At 39.2% G+C, this 19,956-nt stretch overlaps 1 protein-coding gene across 1 annotated transcript; it reads right to left on the reverse strand.

Annotated features, from left to right (window-relative positions):
* Positions 1 to 2,168: 2,168 nt before the first annotated feature.
* LOC133653924 (deoxynucleoside triphosphate triphosphohydrolase SAMHD1-like) lies at positions 2,169 to 19,472 on the reverse strand. The gene is made up of 16 exons (XM_062053764.1): positions 19,121 to 19,472; positions 18,961 to 19,027; positions 16,069 to 16,147; positions 15,667 to 15,827; positions 15,456 to 15,571; positions 15,304 to 15,374; positions 12,600 to 12,758; positions 12,410 to 12,510; positions 12,233 to 12,341; positions 11,666 to 11,757; positions 11,352 to 11,467; positions 8,977 to 9,116; positions 4,062 to 4,157; positions 3,885 to 3,989; positions 3,654 to 3,791; positions 2,169 to 3,569 (listed from the first exon to the last, which is right to left on the reverse strand). Exons 1-16 carry the CDS (start codon positions 19,302 to 19,304, stop codon positions 3,447 to 3,449), a joined length of 1,857 nt encoding a protein of 618 aa, XP_061909748.1. The 5' UTR covers positions 19,305 to 19,472; the 3' UTR covers positions 2,169 to 3,446.
* Positions 19,473 to 19,956: the final 484 nt, after the last annotated feature.

The following is a 19,956-nucleotide window of genomic DNA, read 5'->3' on the forward strand; positions in this document are numbered from 1 at the left end:
AAAAAAAAAAAAAGAACAATAGTGGCTTACGCTTGCATCGCATCTTATAAGCTTGACTGTGTCCAATATTTTCACAAAGGTAAAATAAGTCATATTTTTGGTTCATTTAATAGTTTGAACAAATTTACATTATTGCAATCAGTTAATAAAACATTGTCCTTTACAATTATAAAAGCTTTTTACAAAAATCTACTACTCTGCTTGCATGTCAGCAGACTGGGGTAGATCCTGCTGAAATCCTATGTATTGAATGAATAGAGAATTGTTTTGAATCGGAAAAATATTGTTTTTAAATCAAGAATCGCATTGAATCGAAAAAAAATATCGATTTATAATCGAATCGTGACCCCAAGAATCGATATTGAATCGAATCGTGGGACACCCAATGATTCGCAGCCCTACTATATACCCATAAGAGAGTTACTTATTTGATAATAAAGTACTGTTTACATGTTTGATACTCACAAAAAAAAATGACATATATGATAAAGTACCTACAGTACTGTACTGTTTACATGTTGGAGTAACCTTTAAGAAGCTACAAATTAACCTTAAACAGTATTCTAGTGATTCAAAATAATATTTTGATATTGACACATCATCTGTACATATTCTAGTATCCTAGTAATGTATGCACAGATGAGATGTGTCGATATCTTTGCATCACTTTTTGGCAACTAATTATACATTGATTTAAGGAATAAATGCAAACACGCTAATATGTATTATGTGCTTCAACAAATAACAGTTAAAATTGGATGTAGCTTCTAAGGAAGAAAGAGGTTTTAGCACATCAGCAGTCCTTTACCATTGATACCATACACATTGTTGAAGTTGAAGGTGAAGTACCAATGATTGTCACACACACACTAGGTGTGGCAAAATTATTCTCTGCATTTGACCCATCACCCTTGATCACCCCCTGGGAGGTGAGGGGAGCAGTGAGCAGCAGCAGTGGCCGCGCCCGGGAATCATATTTGGTGATTTAACCCCCAATTCCAACCCTTGATGCTGAGTGCCAAGCAGGGAGGTAATGGGTTCCATTGTTATAGTCTTTGGTATGACTCGGCCGATGGCCAACTCTTCATTTTTTTGGACACGATAAAGGCCTAAATCATTTTAAACACATATCCTTATAGCAACCATAAATATAAAATGATTGTCTTACATCAGTTGCGGACGGAAAAAGGCCAGCATTAAAACCCCCCGAAAAATGTGATGCCCCCACTTAAATATTTTTCTGCAGAACCAAATGCCTTTGCATTTCAAGCCACGTTCACAGCAAGAAAGTTGAGGGAGTAAGGGAAATGCAACAAAAACACACATCTGTCAATCAGCACGACTGACGGGACGTGGCAAACACACAGAAACATGTTAGTGTTCCAGTCAGAGAGAGGAAGAAATGGAAAGGAAAGGGGGATACTTGGAGTAGCCAGCAAGGCAAGTGCAGGAGCAGCAGGCAGGGTGAAAGAGGTGCAGGGTCCAGGAAAGAGGCACCTTGCAACAGCTGCTCTCCATTATCCTTGCAGGGCCTGCTTAGTGCACACTACTGTGTGCGTGTGTGTGTGCATGTGCGTGCGTGCGTGTGTGTGGCGAAGGCAACACAGAGGGAGGGCTGAGACCACTGGCGCCAGGAGGGGAGCAACAGGTCAGAGAGGATGAAGATTATAAAAATACTAGCAGGCTGATGGCCTTGCATGGTTTTTCCTGTGCACAGTAAGTGTGTGTGCTCGTCGTCCACATTGCCACAGGATGAGGACGAGTGCGCGCGCATCCTGTATGAGCACAGGCTCATCCATTTTTTTTATTTTTTTTAGACAGACACAATTTTAATGATTTTTAGCTAAATTAACTCTTTTCTTTTACGTCATCCGAAATTAAATCTCTGATTCTTAAAAAATAAGCTTTATTAAATGTTGATCAATAAGTTAATTATTTCATTTTAACTTCGTCAGTAGATCATATGAACTATGATAATCTGCATTATTTTCCGACCATATTCATTGGAATCAATTGTAAGAAGGTGGTTGAGTCCCGGGCGCCCTCTGGTGGCACCCTCCTTTTACTACAGGAGCACAATTCCTAGCAAATATATACGAAAAGAACAAGTTGTATTTCACCCGGCATTCTCTAATTATTAATGACTGTAAAGACACGTTTGAGTGAACATGTTTAATACCAAACTGTTTGCAACTCCCATCATTGTTTTACAGGATCCATCTATTTAAAATATTTTTTACACAACCAGCAAACAAAATCAATCAGCCCTGATGAATGTTGAGATTGCACATTGTGACAATATTAATGTAAAAGGAATATACACTACCGTTCAAAAGTTTGGGGTCACCCAAACAATTTTGTGGAATAGCCTTCATTTCTAAGAACAAGAATACACTGTCGAGTTTCAGATGAAAGTTCTCTTTTTCTGGCCATTTTGAGCGTTTAATTGACCCCACAAATGTGATGCTCCAGAAACTCAATGTGCTCAAAGGAAGGTCAGTTTTGTAGCTTCTGTAACGAGCTAAACTGTTTTCAGATGTGTGAACATGATTGCACAAGGGTTTTCTAATCATCAATTAGCCTTCTGAGCCAATGAGCAAACACATTGTACCATTAGAACACTGGAGTGATAGTTGCTGGAAATGGGCCTCTATACACCTATGTAGATATTGCACCAAAAAACAGACATTTGCAGCTAGAATAGTAATTTACCACATTAGCAATGTATAGAGTGTATTTCTTTAAAGTTAAGACTAGTTTAAAGTTATCTTCATTGAAAAGTACAGTGTTTTTCCTTCAAAAATAGGGACATTTCAATGTGACCCCAAACTTTTGAACGGTAATGTATTAAGCTAAGATGCACTGATAAATACGTTGTAGGGGAGATAGCTATTATAACCAAAACACAATTTTAAAAATGACATTCAAAAAACTTTCAAATGAAGCTGCGTGATGCATGCAAAATAAATAAATAATAATACACCACCACCAAATACCCACAAATACCGGAAGCTATTTGATCGTGGGAGCCAAGCAAACATCATCACTATGCATTTATACAGAATACAGAGTTGCGGCTACGGCTGAGCAAAACACATATGTGCCTGGAAGGTGAGCAAACTAAATTCTGTATTGTTCATGCAGCCTAATTTAACTATTAATGGGCTATTTATTATTGTTAATGTTGCAAAAACATAACTGGCCACTGAAGAATAAAACCAAGTAAAATCTTGATTAAAAGGATCAAAATAGAACAATGCTAATCTCCAATTTCTCCAAAATAAATAAATAAATCAAAAAACCTGTGTATGACGAATTATTTTTTGGGAAAATGTTTTTTTTTGGTGTAAAAAATGTTGATTCTTCAAGTAAAACTTAGACTAGAGATTTTCTCTATAAAGAAAAATAGTATTTGCCTTCCACATGATCACAACACCTCTGTGGCTCTATGAAAAAAGCTTCTTTACAGCCAACTTTCTACAGCCAAAATCCTTGTCGTCCTTTTCTTTTTTTTTGCTGGACCAGCTGTCTTTCAGGCCAGTGAGTTCAGGTGCAATTATGTCTCCGTCCTGTGAGTTACATACACAATACATACTTCATTACTGAAGCCCTACTGTAGATGCCTAAAGCTTCAATTTCCTGATAAATGTTACCTTAGGTTTTGAGAAGTTGTTGTTGATGCACCATTGCACGAAGTGCTTCCGGGCTGCTTCTAGGCCCTCAACATCCGCCTTCTTATAGTAAACTCTGATCAGTTGCTCAGCAAAGTGTTCAGGCAGAAGTTTGGACACCTGACAGAGAAGAGACAGAGATCCTCTATGTGTGAAGATGTAAAGTAGATCCAAACATGCTTGTGTAACTCACAGATCGCTTTAAGTTCTGACCTGTTCCTTGGATATCTGAATAGTTTTGGTGGGGTCAGCCTTGCAATAGAAGCGCATATTATCAATGGGGTTGTCCTTTTTCATCCCGTAGTCCAAATGAATGACCTAAAAAAAAGTGACGTCATAGATGAACAGTAAAAGTGAGCAATGCAAGATGGTGTTAAGTTAGACACTCACGCTAACTATAAAGTCTTCAGCCTGGAGAGGGACACACACGGGGCCAGTCTGAGGAACTGACCTTGGCAACTCCTCCTCCCATTTTGCAATCATTTCCTTTAGATGTAAAGATGGAAGAGATTAAGAGTGATTACATCATACTTGCCAACCCTCCCGTTTTTAGCGGGAGAATCCCGATATTCAGGGCCTCTCCTGACAACCTACGGACAGAGATTTTCTCCAGACAAACTCCCGGTATTCAGCCGGAGCTGGAGGCCACGCCCCCCCAAAAAAAAGTCTGCCGCAGCTGCGATTGGACCTGACCAGCCTCCGGGTACAAGTACTGGAGTACCAATTGCTTGCCAGGGAAGATCTTCCCCAGGAAGCAAGGATTGACCGGTTTTGGGCCATGCTAGGGAGAGATGGAAGATTCCACACTCTCGTGCATTTGATGAAAGCACTTTTGTGCGTGCCACACAGCAATGCATCATCAGAGAGGGTGTTCAGCATGGTTAGAAAAATAGTGACAGAGAATAGAAAGAGGATGGACAATTCAACCCTTAACAAAGCATTGTACTTTCAAGTACAACAATGAGTAGATGAGTGTTGTGTGTGTGTGTGTGTGTGTGTGTGTGTATATGTGTAAATAAATGAACACTAAAATTCAAGTATTTTTTTTTTTTATATATAGAATAAAATAAATTATATACTGTATATATATATATATATATATATATATATATATATATATATATATATATATATATATATATATATATATAGCTAGAGATAACTGAAAGTCAAGTATTTATATATATATATATACCGTATATATATGAAATACTTGAGTTGGTGAATTCTAGCTGTAAATATACTCTCCTCTTAACCACGCCCCGCCCCAACCACGCCCCCCCACCCCCCACCTCCCGATATTGGAGGTCTCAAGGTTGGCAAGTATGGATTACATGCTATATTATCCAATAACCATATTGGTTATATAAATAAAGTGTGATTGATTTTTTGGTCCATTCAGAGCCACGCCCGTACTAGTCGTTTGTATGTGGCAATGCAAATCCTTAATATAGCAGTCTCTCCAAGATTTCAGAATGTTGCCATCGCACCAATTCACGCAAGTTAAACCAAGCCCAATCAGCTTTCAAATTGATCTCTGTGCAGTGCTCAAAACACACACGTCAACTGTCCAGTCAAAACTTACGTTTGTTTATTTTGTAGACAAAGCAGGAACGAGGACGTGTAACAATATATTGACCCTTAAGTGCTGAAACAGCACAATTATTGTCCTCCCACGTAGCTCAGACCCACTTCCCCTTCCTGTTCACGAAGTTGAGTCTATTGAGTAATGTATTATATCAACATTTACTTCCTAGTTTAAATGTATTTCAAAATGTTTCAACCTTTATTTATCCAGAGTGAAGCAATTAAGAACAGGTTCTCATCTGCAATCCTGACTTAGCACAGAGGCAGCGTTCACATGTTGAGATATTGAAGTGTGATGAAAATCTCTCATCGTTTTTTATTCACCAACAAAAATGACCGCTATATATCGCTCTCAACAGTTCACAAGTGCTCTCAAAGTGCGGATGGAAACTTTTTTGAAACATAAATGAATGTTTAAGATAGACAAACTTTTCAAACGAAAACAGACACGGAGAATGTCTGCAATGTATCTGCTCTGTCACTGCGTCACCGCATTAAATCTTGTATCCCAAAAAGTGTATTTTCATGATTATAATTATTACCATTTTTTATTTTACAAACCCTGTTTCCATATGAGTTGGGAAATTGTGTTAGATGTAAATATAAACAGAATACAATGATTTGCAAATCCTTTTCAACCCATATTCAATTGAATACACTACAAAGACAAGATATTTGATGTTCAAACTCAAAAACTTTATTTTTTTTTTTTTTGCAAATAATAATTAACTTAGAATTTCATGGCTGCAACATGTGCCAAAGTAGTTGGGAAAGGGCATGTTCACCACTGTGTTACATGGCCTTTCCTTTTAACAACACTCAGTAAACGTTTGGGAACTGAGGAGACACATTTTTTAAGCTTCTCAGGTGGAATTCTTTCCAATTCTTGCTTGATGTACAGCTTCAGTTGTTCAACAGTCCGAGGGTCTCCGTTGTGGTATTTTAGGCTTCATAATGTGCCACACATTTTCAATGGGAGACAGGTCTGGACTACAGGCAGGCCAGTCTAGTACCCGCACTCTTTTACTATGAAGCTACGTTGATGTAACACGTGGCTTGGCATTGTCTTGCTGAAATAAGCAGGGGCGTCCATGGTAACGTTGCTTGGATGGCAACATTTGTTGCTCCAAAACCTGTATGTACCTTTCAGCATTAATGGCGCCTTCACAGATGTGTAAGTTACCCATGTCTTGGGCACTAATACACCCCCATACCATCACAGATGCTGGCTTTTCAACTTTGCGACTATAACAATCCGGATGGTTCTTTTCCTCTTTGGTCCGGAGGACACGACGTCCACAGTTTCCAAAAAAAAATTGAAATGTGGACTCGTCAGACCACAGAAAACTTTTCCACTTTGTATCAGTCCATCTTAGATGAGCTCAGGCCCAGCGAAGCCGACGGCGTTTCTGGGTGTTGTTGATAAACGGTTTTCGCCTTGCATAGGAGAGTTTTGCTTGCACTTACAGATGTAGCGACCAACTGTAGTTATTGACATTGGGTTTCTGAAGTGTTCCTGAGCCCACGTGGTGATATCCTTTACACACATTGATGCAGTACAGCCTGAGGGATCGAAGGTCACGGGCTTAGCTGCTTACGTGCAGTGATTTCTCCAGATTCTCTGAACCCTTTGATGATATTACGGACCGTAGATGGTGAAATCCCTAAATTCCTTGCAATAGCTGGTTGAGAAAGGTTTTTCTTAAACTGTTCAACAATTTGCTCACGCATTTGTTGACAAAGTGGTGACCCTCACCTCATCCTTGTTTGTGAATGACACAAAACATTTCATGGAATCTACTTTTATACCCAATCATGGCACCCACCTGTTCCCAATTTGCCTGTTCACCTGTGGGATGTTCCAAATAAGTGTTTGATGAGCATTCCTCAACTTTATCAGTATTTATTGCCACCTTTCCCAACTTCTTTGTCACGTGTTGCTGGGCATCAAATTCTAAAGTTAATGATTATTTGCAACAACAAAAAAAATATTTATCAGTTTGAACATCAAATATGTTGTCTTTGTAGCATATTCAACTGAATATGGGTTGAAAATGATTTGCAAATCATTGTATTCCGTTTATATTTACATCTAACACAATTTCCCAACTCATATGGAAACGGGGTTTGTAATTATTAAACAGTACAGTCATTTGACAATGAGCTCTGAGGATATGCTCTTTTTTAATAGACATCTAGTGTCTACTTTTAAGTCTGTGGTATAAAATGAGTAAAACATCAATACAGTATTTGTTTTTCCAGTTTTTGAAGCAATAATGTGCTTTTTGAGGTTAATATTACAAGAAACATCCATACCAAATTTATAAAATGACAAGTTCATTTAGAGTTACTGAGAAACAATTTCTAATAAAGATGCAGCAAATTTAGGCATTTTATACTGCAACAATCACAAAAAGCCCGTAAAATCCTGGAGGCAGTGATATAGGTTAGATATTATCATCTATAGCAGGACATTGTGAACAGTGTTGCCAAACATACACTACCGTTCAAAAGTTTGGGGTCACCCAAACAATTTTGTGGAATAGCCTTCATTTCTAAAAACAAGAATAGACTGTCAATTTTCAGATGAAAGTTCTCTTTTTCTGGCCATTTTGAGCGTTTAATTGACCCCACAAATGTGATGCTCCAGAAACTCAATCTGCTCAAAAGAAAGGTCAGTTTTGTAGCTTCTGTAACGAGCTAAACTGTTTTCAGATGTGTGAACATGATTGCACAAGGGTTTTCTAATTATCAATTAGCCTTCTGAGCCAATGAGCAAACACATTGTACCATTAGAACACTGGAGTGATAGTTGCTGGAAATGGGCCTCTATGCACCTATGTAGATATTGCACCAAAAACCAGACATTTGCAGCTACAATAGTCATTTACCACATTAGCAATGTATAGAGTGTATTTCTTTAAAGTTAAGACTAGTTTAAAGTTATCTTCATTGAAAAGTACAGTGCTTTTCCTTAAAAAATAAGGACATTTCAATGTGACCCCAAACTTTTGAACGGTAGTGTACATTACTATTGTATTTGTATAAGAAGTTCACCCAATGTACGATTGACAATTTTCCAAACTTCCATAAAGTACAATAATCAATCCGACCTCTTTATTACAGTTAGCAAACAAACAGCACTGCACGTGATGTTGTGCATTGTCTCACATACCTCTTTACAGCCAAGCGAGAGTGCTATTCTGCCAGTTGTTTTCTACGGCCCTTTAAGTTTATGTTTAGGTAAAACTGTTTGTAAGCTATTCTATACAGTATCTGCGGTTATATTTTTTGTAGCAGGTGGCAAAATTGGGCATGTACAAAATGCTTCCTCAAAATACGTCAATTTTAAACTTTTGGTATGATAAGTGGTCGCTTTGCATCTGGCAACACTGTTTGTGACTGCCAGAGGTGGCAGTTAGCAAGTTTGAGGACCCCTTGTGGCCATGAGATGAATAAACAGTGTGTACACCCAGACCACCAAAATCACTTCCACACTCTACTGTGACAAAAGCAATATTGTCTTTGATTATTACCGGTATGTAGTTTTTTTAAATTGACAAAAATATTTAGTTGTCTTGAAAAGCTAAATATATTCCTCAGTGTTTCTCAATGGCTTGAGCAGGTGTACTAGCAACTGCAAACAGCAGAGTTAAGGTTAGTGTCCAAGTGGACTGATGGTAAACAAATACAGTATTTTTTCATTTTCAGCACACACCTGAGTAATTTCCAAGGGTATTTCACTCTGGGTTTGTCCGACAAACTTGTAGAGACGCCTCAGAAGAATGTTTTGTAGAATTTGCCGTGCCTCAGCCAACTCCGGGGTGGAGGAGTGGAGAATGTGCTCAAACACGTAATCTACAAAAACAAATAGTACATGTAATCAAGTATGTACAGCAAGGGTTTGATCTACAAAGATCACAAATAAGTGCTAAGTAGTGTTATCCAAGTAAAACACACTTTTAGTTGGTGTGTTACAGATGATCTATTAAGACTGCGTGCAATTGAATACAAGTGCAAAAGTGGTGTAGACCGCCTTGTCTAAATCAGGATTTGGTCACATTGAAGACAGTCATTTCCCTCCGCATCTATTAATAATAATAATAATAATGGATTAGATTTATATCGCGCTTTTTCTATTATTAGATACTCAAAGCGCTCACAGAGAAGTGGGAACCCATCATTCATTCACACCTGGTGGTGGTAAGCTACATTTGTAGCCACAGCTGCCCTGGGGTAGACTGACGGAAGCGAGGCTGCCAGTTTGCGCCTACGGCCCCTCCGACCACCACCTACCACCACCTACCATTCATTAATCATTCCTTTCACCGGTGTGAGCGGCACCGGGGGCAAAGGGTGAAGTGTCCTGCCCAAGGACACAACGGCAGCGATTTTTTGGATGGTAAGAGGCGGGGAGCGAACCTGCAACCCTCAGGTTTCTGGCACGGTTGCTCTACCCACTACGCCACGCCGTCCATCTATTGCATCATGTTCCAACCTCTGGTGTTTTGCTATTATGTGGAACATGCAGCACCACCGCTACAAATCCGTGGCACCTTTTCTGAGCAATATAGAAGCTCCCCCAGTTATTTCTAGACAACATAACAGACATTTGAGCATGCATGAGATGCTCCCAGGTAGTGGCTAGCACTAATTGTTACTGTGCGCTATAATGATCCAGTTGCAAGAAAATGCAGTGTTGCAAGAGTTTTTCCATAGGAAATATGGCATTTTCTGTGTTAAGTTAAAGTTAAAGTACCAATGATTGTCACACACACACACTAGGTGTGGTGAAATTTGTCCTCTGCAACCCATCCCCTTGTTCACCCCCTGGGAGGTGAGGGGAGCAGTGAGCAGCAGCAGTGGCCGCGCCCGGGAATAATTTTTGGTGATTTAACCCCCAATTCCAACCCTTGATGCTGAGTGACAAGCAGGGAGGTAATGGGTCCCATTTTTATAGTGGTGTCCAACTCCAAATCAGCCCTATCCAGCAGCTTTTAAAATTTTAATTGCTATCTGTACTATTTTTTATTTTATTTTATTTTTTTACTTCTGACAGTCCAATATGTTGACACGCCCATAGGGGATTGTCTCTCTCTGCAATTTTTCATTGCATTGCACCGCTTTCCTCCTGCTCGCCAACTACTTATGTGTAACTGTGCCGCACATACTGTACCTTTCAAACTTGCAACATACACCACCTTTAAACCTGTGTGTGTGTTTGCCACCACACACACAGGTTTGATAAATCATATTGCGAGCGCTAAATGATTTAATTTACATCTTCTCCCAGTATTGTGGGCATTCTAACAGCCTGCATATATTCTTCATATATTTGAAGACAAACAAGCTAAATAATAATGGATTCGATTTATATAGCACTTTTCTAGACACTCAAAGCAATCACTCACTCCACATTCACATTTTGATGATGGCAAGCTACAGTACATTTGTAGCCACAGCTGCCCTGGCGTACAGTAACTGAAGCGTGGCTGCCAATTTGCGCCTACGACCCCTTCAACCACATTCATACACCAGTGTGAGCTGCACTGGGAGCAACGGTGAAGTGTCTTGCACAAGGACACAACGGCAGTGACTAGGATGGCGAAATCACCTCTTGAACCCTCAAGTTGCTGGCACAACCCCTGTACCCTCTGCGTCAGGCCGTCCCCACGCGAAATGGATTGCTTTAGCAATTTTGCTCATTTAAAAGACTTTTCAGTGCAAAAGTTGAGTAGATCAGCTTAGCGCACGCTATTAATTGCATGTGTTTTAATACATGCAAACCCTTCGTAGAGCAGGCCCTAAGTGCTTCTTTCTTCATGAGTAAAACTGATGTGCTCAATGCTTTTCCCCCTGCTGGACAACAATTTTTACTAGCAGTGGAAAAACCAAGATAACTCTTTTAAAAAATGATCACAATATTTTGCCAATGATAACAAATATACCACAATACTCAATATATCATATCATATTATCTATGCATTTAAAGAAAATAACCACTTATTAAAGCAATTTCCTGCAAGCAAACAAAATGAAATGTGTTAAGTATTTTAAACAAAAAAAATATACAGGACATTGTTGAGTATGAACCTGTCAGCTTGGTGTAGGCCTCCATGTCATCTATGGCTGTTGAGAGCGTGAACATCTTTCCACCTGAGCCTTGGATCTGGATGTGATTATCGGCCTTCAAAAAGGCCTCATTGATCCTGTATGGTCACAAGCAACATGTCATCACTTCTTAAGAACATTATAGGCCTCACTCACCAACAAACACAGACGTATTGACATATTTTCAAGAGTTTGGACTATTATTTATACTCCTAGCATAAGACAATAAAGCCAATTCATTCATGGATCTCAAAGAGATCCTCCTAAAGAACAAAGGAGCAAATGGAGGAACTCACATGGTCTCTATGATGTTGCCCACCCTGTGTTGGTAGGCTCTCTTGTGGAGACAGTTTCGTGTGTGGAACATGTCGTACAGATTGCCCACCTCCTGTGACAACACAATTAGCCCTAATTTAGAAAGGAGTCACAGCTCTGTGTGAACAGCACCACAGGATTTACAGGTCCGAAAAAAATTACTTAAATACATTAAATAAAAGCATATTCTGTGTATCCAGCACCATCCTTTTATACTGAAGCAATTCTACCTAGTCTGTATGCATAAACTGATGAAGCTTGCTCGGAAGAAAGATGAAATGTCTTCTAAGACAATCTAAACAGTCTCGTTGCGATCAATTCAATGTCCTGAGAATACAATGACTTGGATGAATGAGAATATTCACATAGCACCAATCGCCTTCCTTTACTAGCTGAACTACATAAACAACAGGGGAAGTGGTTTTGCCAATATTTAGGACATTTAGCAGGGTCGCTGTGTAATTTACAGTGAAGTTTCAACGCAAGATACCAACTGTAGCCTTCTTGCTATGAGAAAAAAAACAAACAAGTTGTAACAACGTTGACACCTTGTCTCGAGTGCAAATGAGCTTTTGTCCGTCCTCCTCACACACCCTCACAAATTTAAGGAAGCGACGATAGTCTGAGTTGTTCTGGATACCCAGGTGGTAGCAGTCCCTGATAAAACAGGACAAGTTGAGCTGAACTGAAGTAAACACAATTTTAAAAATGTAAGCAAGTCACACCTGGCAAAGTAGTCCCACTTGTCCACATCGATACCATTTCTCTTGTTGGCTACAATCTCATAAAGGAAGGATTTGTCCTTCTCTCGTCCCGTGAAGGGCCACTGAACAGAAAGCACACCAGTGACATCAAACTGTGTATGTGTGTGTGCGTGTGTGTGTGTGTGTGTAGGCGTGTGACAGGGCCAGATACCTCTTGGTCCTGGCCTGCATTAGTGGTCAGAGGTCCTACAATGAGCTCCTTGATGAAGTTGAGGTCCTCAGGCAGCACCAGGCCATGTTCCTCCATCAGAGGCTTCAGGTTATTTTTGTCCAACAGGTAGTCAAACATGTCAATTGATGCTTTCTCGTGCTGAAATTCAATAATCATTGTAAGAAATTGTATTTAAAAGACACATTAGTGTTTAAGTCCAGTAAAGACATTATTCAATTTTTTGATTTTAGCTATTTTGGAAAGACTACATATACAGGTGAAACTTAAAAAATTTGACTATCGTGCAAAAGTTCATTTGTGTGAGCAATTCAACTTCAAATATGAAACTAAAAGGTGATATTAACTCAATACATGCAGAGTGAGATATGGCAAGTCTTTATTTATTATAATTTTAAAGATCATGGCTTACGGTTTTTGAAAACCCGACATTTTCTGAGATTTTCAATTCCAGGTTTTCAAACCTGTCAGCCATAATCATCAAAATTATATCAAAAGAAGGCTTGAAATATCTTAACTTGCTTGTTATGAGCCCGCAGTAAGTCATATATTACAGTAGTTTCACTTTGTAAATCTAATTACTGGAATAAACAATTATTTGCACAATAATCTATTTAGTTTTGTTTCACTTGTAACTACAATTTCACACAGTAGAAGCCAGGCCTCCGGAAAAAACAACAACAATCAATAAAATAAATATGGAGTGCTGTATTGGTGTTTGTTAAACTTTACTGGTTTCACAGACGATTAAAAACAGATGGATGGTGCCAATATGATTCTGGGGTGAGGTTGGTTGCATTGAAATGGTGAGAAAAAAATCCAGTATCTTGTAGTCGAAGTTTTGCCTTTTACTTTAATACTTCATATTTTGCAACTGTACCATAAAGTACCTTATGACCATTGTCTGTGAAGAGTGTTGTAGATAAGGGGTTTTCAAACTTTTTGGCTCCATGGACCAAGAAGAAGAGAAAACAACTCTTAAATTCCTTTTTTTCTTATACTCCTCATACCAATTTAAAAAAAATTCCTTTTTGTACCAGATTCCATAGAAATTATTTATATTTTGGCAACACTAAATTGGCCCTAGTGTGTGAACGTGAGTGTGAATGTTGTCTGTCTATCTGTTTTGGCCCTGCGATGAGGTGGTGACTTGTCCAGGGTGTACCCCGCCTTCCGCCCGAATGCAGCTGAGATAGGCTCCAGCACCCCAGCGACCCCGAGAGGGACAAGAGAATGTGAAGTGATTTTTGGTCCAAAACATGTTTTGCTTTATTCATAATTGAAGTACTGTATTTTTTGCCACTTTATGTTGTACATTTTTATATAACATTTCCAGTTGCTTTTATCATCAATTATTAAACTCAAAACATTTATTTATTTTACTCTTTTAATGTCTACTCTGTCTATTTGTATTGTAATTTTCTGTTCTGCTGTTACCAAATAGCATACATTTGGTTTTACTGAGATTTGATGTGTTTTTTTTGTTTTTTTAATCAAACCATCTTTTTAAGTTGATAATTTATTTTGTTAATATTTGTATTAGCTTCCGTTAGTTCTCTCCTGAAAAAAAAACACGGTTGAGTCATCTGCTAATAATACGACCTTTAAGTCCTTTGTAACTTTACACGTCATTTACATAGAGATTGAACAATTTTTGGTTCAAATATTGATGTCTTGGTGATTGGTGAAAATAAAAAAAATATGAATATCGTTCAAAAGTTCATTTGTGTCAGCAATTCAAATATGAAATATGTCAAGCCTTTTTTATATACATTATATACTTTTGATGACCATGGCTTCCAGTTTTTGAAAACCCCAAATTTTCTGAGATTTTCAAATCCAGGTTTTGATAAACTGTTAGCATAATCATCAAAATGATATCAAAATGCTTGAAATATCTTGACTTGCATGTTATGAACCGACAGTAAGTCATATATTACAGCATGAGCCAATGTCAAACATTAACTTCACCTTGTAAGTCGAATTGTAGCAATAAACAAAACCTTTGCATCATATTACATTACAGTTTTCTTAGCTTCCCGCATTGTTAAGTAGCTTATTATCCAGTTCAGAACCAACCATTTGATGCCATACCATTTTTAATGTATTAAATAAAATGTTATGATTAATTGTGTCAAATGCTTAAGTTATACCCATAAACACTGCAGCATATCCATAAACACTCTCCACAGATGAATGCTCTAGCTCTGGTAGAGTGACCATTGGGTTCTTGGTCACCTGCCTGACAAGACTAAGATGAATGCAGCAATGTAGAGGCACCCTGGATAAAAAACAACATTTCCCAACCAACCTGATGGCGCTGGAGAGATGCTGCAAAGAGGAATGGGAAAAGAGGAATGGGCTAAACTGCCCAAAGATAGGTGTGCCAAGCTTGTGGCATTGTACTCAAAAAGACATGAGACTGTAATTGCTGCCAAACATGCAAGGCTGTGATTTCCTAGTTGTTTTTCTTTTTAATACATTTGCAATTTAAAAAAACAAAAAACATCACATTGTCATTATGGGGTATTGTGTGTAGAATTTTGATGACAAAACGGATTTATTCCATTTTGGCAATAGGCTGGAACATAACAAATCACGGAAAAAGTGAAACACTGATTACTTTCTGGACACACTGTAAATAATATATAAAAACATAAAACTTATCAAGTTACTTGAAAGTTACCTTCCAGGAAAAACCAGGACGTGCTTTAGGAATGAATTTGGCATCAAACATGTGTGAAAAAGGCCCGTGTCCTTGTGAAAGAGAAATGAAAGTTAGTCACTTGGTTACTTCCAATTTAATTTGACCCCAGCCAGTGTGAAAGCAGAACCTACCCAGATCATGACAGAGCCCAGCTATTTGCACACACAAGACGTCTCGTTGAGAAATGTTAAGTTCAGGCTGCTTCTCATTCAATGCTTTCACAAGTAGTCCTGCCAAGTAACCAACCCTGGAACATTTGGAATATGTTTTTTTGGTATTTGGGAGTAGCACATTCAGTGCAGGCAAACACCTTCAGGCACATAGACATAGACATAGGCATACCCGATAGAGTGCTCAAAGCGGTTATGGGATGCTCCAGGGAAAACAAAGTAGGTCCCCCCTAACTGTTTGATATTTCGGAGTCTCTGGAACTGGGGCGTGTCAATAATATTGACGAGAAGTGGGTGTAGCTCGACATGCCCATGAATGGGATCATTGAAGACCTGAAAGCAATTAGACCTCCATTAAATAGTTGTCCACAGGACTACGCCCTTTTATTGAGAAACATACAGTAACTTATTGATGGGGTTTCATTATGACACAAATGATACTGCACTTTTGCCTCTCCAAGTGTATGTTGAACCACCCCTTCACCTCCTTGTTGTTTATCTTACAAGCTCCAGTGGTTGGTCCAGTTATATTTTCTTATCTGTAAATCCTTGAAAACAAACATAAGGGAGGAACCTTATTTGTTTGCGGGGACTCTTCTATGCACCACAGCTTTCCCAGGCTTTGTAAGATCCGCAGTCGGTCACCAAGAAGCCTTCAAAAAAAATGTTGGATGTAAAAGGCTATTGTTAAGGAGTTATAATGATGTGGTTGTTTTTCAATTGGTTAATTGTTATCCCCGCCATGTACACCAAAGGTCCCGTCAGCCACATCTGGCCTATTAAAGGGGAACTGCACTTTTTTTGGGTAATTTTGCCTATCGTTCACAATCCTTATAAGAGACAAAAGGACAAAAGTTTTCTGTTTTCTTTCGCTTTCTAACATATAAAAAATTGTCTCATTCTTAGTGGCTAGCAATGCAGCTAATGGGAGCATTCAATTATACCACTAAATCACTTTAAAATGCATTAAAAAACCATAAAAAATACTTAATTTACATTCCGTAACCTGTAAAAAAAAAAAACTATAGCGACAGTGTTGTATTAAGCGCAAACACTGAGGAATTATTTTTCAGTTCTGAACAAGAACCAGTTTTCTATTTCCATCCATACACACCCTACACCAGACCTGGACATTCTGCGGCCCGCGGGCCGCATCCGGCCCTTTGTACGTCCCTGTCCGGCCCGCGTGAGGCCAATCATAAATTACAAAATACATTTGAAAAAGTATCTATTTCGAGTGTGCAATACAACGGTGCTGCTTTTGTTTTGAAAAGCGTTATTTGTATGACTTCCGTGTGGACGTATGCTCGTGCGTGCAGCGGCAATCACAAATTACAAAATAAATTTAAAAAAACATCTATGTTGTGCGTGCAATACAACTGTGCTGCTTTTATTTTGAAAAGTGTTATTTATGTGCGTTTGTCCTGTTAGTGAAGGCGCACAGCGACAAGTGATGCCCGGTTATCCCCGAGACGCTAAAAAAAGAAAAGGTGATGACGAATGGCGTGTTTTCAACAAGACATGGACTGCCAAGTAAAGGTAAAGCTGTGTGCTTAATTTGTAGTACACATGTTGCTGTGTTTAAAGAATATAATGTAACGACCTGCTGAAGTTGATGTTGTCTTCTTGAGTTGCGTAAATGAGGAGTGAGGATAGACGTGAGTGTGAAAGGAACGAGATAAGTTGAGCTGTGTTAGTATAGCTTGCTCAATAAAAGTTTAAAAAGAGCGTCAGACTTGGTGTGCACTTCTTCTGGACGCTACAATTGGTGGCAGAAGAAAAACTTTGCGCATACTACGCTGCTTGTGTGCTCAGCCTGCTACATCATCGAGAGGTACGTGCCACGTGAGGAGCTCGCTGCAGAGAGAGAGAGAGAGAGAGAGAGAGAGAGTGCCACGTGAGGAGCTCGCTGCAGAGAGAGAGAGAGAGAGAGAGAGAGAGAGAGAGAGAGAGAGAGAGAGACAGAGAGAGAGAGAGAGAGAGAGAGAGAGAGAGAGAGAGAGAGAGAGAGAGAGAGAGAGAGAGAGAGAGGCAGTGTCTACAGGTGCAGCACGCTGCTTGCCATGGGGGAATTCCGCCCTCAATGAAGAGTCCCAGGTTTGATGGCAAGGCGAACTGGGAGGCATTTCATCCCACTACTGACATCAATTGTAGCGTCCAGAAGAAGTGCACACCAAGTCTGACGCTCTTTTTAACCTTTTATTGAGCAACCTATACTAACACAGCTCAACTTATCTCGTTCTTTCCACACGCACGTCTATCCTCACTCCTCATTTCCGCAACAGCAACGCTTCCTCCTTCTTCGCCAATCACCTTACAGGCGTGCTACGTTCACAACAAAGAGGCGGCAGGATAAAGTGACAGAAATTGAAATTTTTGCATTGTATTATACATCAGGAAGTGTTGTGTAAGACAGTGTTAAAAATAAAACCATCAAAAGCCATCTGCTTTTGTATAAAGATAAGTTAGGTTAAATGAAAATATTATAATTTTTTATCTTACGGTATATCAAAAATAATTTAAGCAAAATTTAATTGAAATATTGTCGGTGTGGCCCTCCAGCAGTGCTCGGGTTGCTCATGCGGCCCCCGGTAAAAATTAATTGCCCACCCCTGCCCTACACACTTAGTTTTAATGGTGAGAGGAGGTGTCATGTATGAGATGGCCGAGAGCAGACTTGCGTGTGTGTGTGCTTGCTCATACACACACTTAGACTAACTTTCGGTTTCGATGCACTGAATCCTAAGCAGCTCTGCTTGGGGGAGTGAACAGTGACACCATCTTGCATAACAATTAGCCAAGAGACAGCTCTCATCTCATAACACTCTTAAGTCAAGGTACCACTATACTACATCACAGGTAGCCATATGTTATTCTATATATGTAGAAAACCCAAAACCAGTTAAGTTGGCACGTTGTGTAAATCGTAAATAAAAACAGAATACAATGATTTGCAAATCCCTTTCAACTTATGTTCAATTGAATAGACTGCAAAGACAAGATATTTAATGTTCGAACTGAGAAACGTATTTTTTTTTGCAAACAGTCATTAACTTAGAATTTAATGGCAGAAACGCATTGCAAAAAAGTTAGCACAAGGGCATTTTTACCACTGTGTTACATGGCCTTTCCCCACATTTGCGGTCCCCTTCAAGGTTTCTCATTGTCATCCCATTGGGTTGAGTTTTTTCTTGCCTTGATGTGGGATCTGAGCCGAGGATGTCGTTGTGGCTTGTGCAGCCCTTTGAGACACTCGTGATTTAGGGCTATATAAGTAAACTTTGATTGATTGATTGAGTGATTCTGTTTTTATTTACGATTTACACAACGTGCCAACTTCACTGGTTTTGGGTTTTGTACATTCAATTAACCTTTTGTGAAGACTGTGCTACAGCTCTTATTGGATCTCATTAGATTGTGGTGGTGTACCTAATGCCATGCCATTTTCAGCAGTACAAGAACTTACTCAATGCCCATCTTCTCCAGGTCTTCCCTCCTGAGACACTTCAGCACGACACCGGTGATGTTATGTTCTGATGACAATAGGAAATATCGTTTTAGTCAGACAAACACACACATAAAATTAGGTTTACAGTCCCAACGATTAGAAGTTCAATGCCACCAACCTCTAAACTGGGCTTGCCACTGTCCCAGACCTTCATCTCGTAGGTAACGGCAAGTTTCATCCATTCCCCATCGTGAGTAGGCCGAGTGCGAAAGACGGACCGCTGACACTCTTTTCTTCGGTGTGTTCAAGTCTTCGTGACCGTCGCTCATCATTGTCGCCAATGGTCGTTTACGGCCTGTCATGTTGACTTAAACCAAGAAGCACTACTAACTAGAGTTAAGCCAACCAAAATACAGCAACTAACTTCACATCAACACATTCAGACATCTAGTGAGTCAGCAACGAGCCTTCACTTAAAAAGACCGGGTGGCGAAAATACACCCCAGCTTAATTTCTCTTTTTAGACACGCTTTGTCAAGAGCTTGTTTCCGGTGATTAATTTCAAAGTAAAACATATATACGTTTCCACAAGCCGCACTAAAGATGAATTGTTCAATTAAATTATTTTGTAAAGTGAAAAATAATTACTTCTGGTATGCATTACAAAAGAGTCACCGGGGAGATCTGTTTTGGGGGGTTGGGGGAACGCGTGAATATAGCTTTATTTCTAACCAGTGGAACATGGTGTATGCTATTTCCGGTTTATTTTTTCCACCTACAACGAATTGCTTGCCATTGGTCAGAACAGTGTTTTTCAACCAGTGTGCCGTGAGATACAGTCTGGTGTGCCGTGGGAGATGATCTAATTTCACATATTTGGGTTAAAAAATGTTTTTGCAAACCAGTAATTATAGTCTGCAAATTATGTGTTGTTGTTGAGTGTAACCGTATCCGTAGGTGGCAGCCGGTAGCTAATTGCTTTGTAAAAAGGTGTCTTATGTTTAAAACCAAAAA

This window comes from Entelurus aequoreus, linkage group LG07, assembly GCF_033978785.1.
Source record: "Entelurus aequoreus isolate RoL-2023_Sb linkage group LG07, RoL_Eaeq_v1.1, whole genome shotgun sequence".
Taxonomy (NCBI): Eukaryota; Metazoa; Chordata; class Actinopteri; order Syngnathiformes; family Syngnathidae; genus Entelurus; species Entelurus aequoreus.

Bases quoted from the DNA above. Each gene is read 5' to 3' on its own strand.
- LOC133653924 (XM_062053764.1), bottom strand. From the start codon at position 19,304: ATGACAGGCCGTAAACGACCATTGGCGACAATGATGAGCGACGGTCAC. The intron at 15,828-16,068 runs GTTCCTCCCTTA...AATTGCTTTCAG, and splicing joins AGTCCCCGCAAACAAATAAG to GTCTTCAATGATCCCATTCA. The intron at 11,468-11,665 runs GTGAGTTCCTCC...GTGACCATACAG, and splicing joins GGCAACATCATAGAGACCAT to GATCAATGAGGCCTTTTTGA.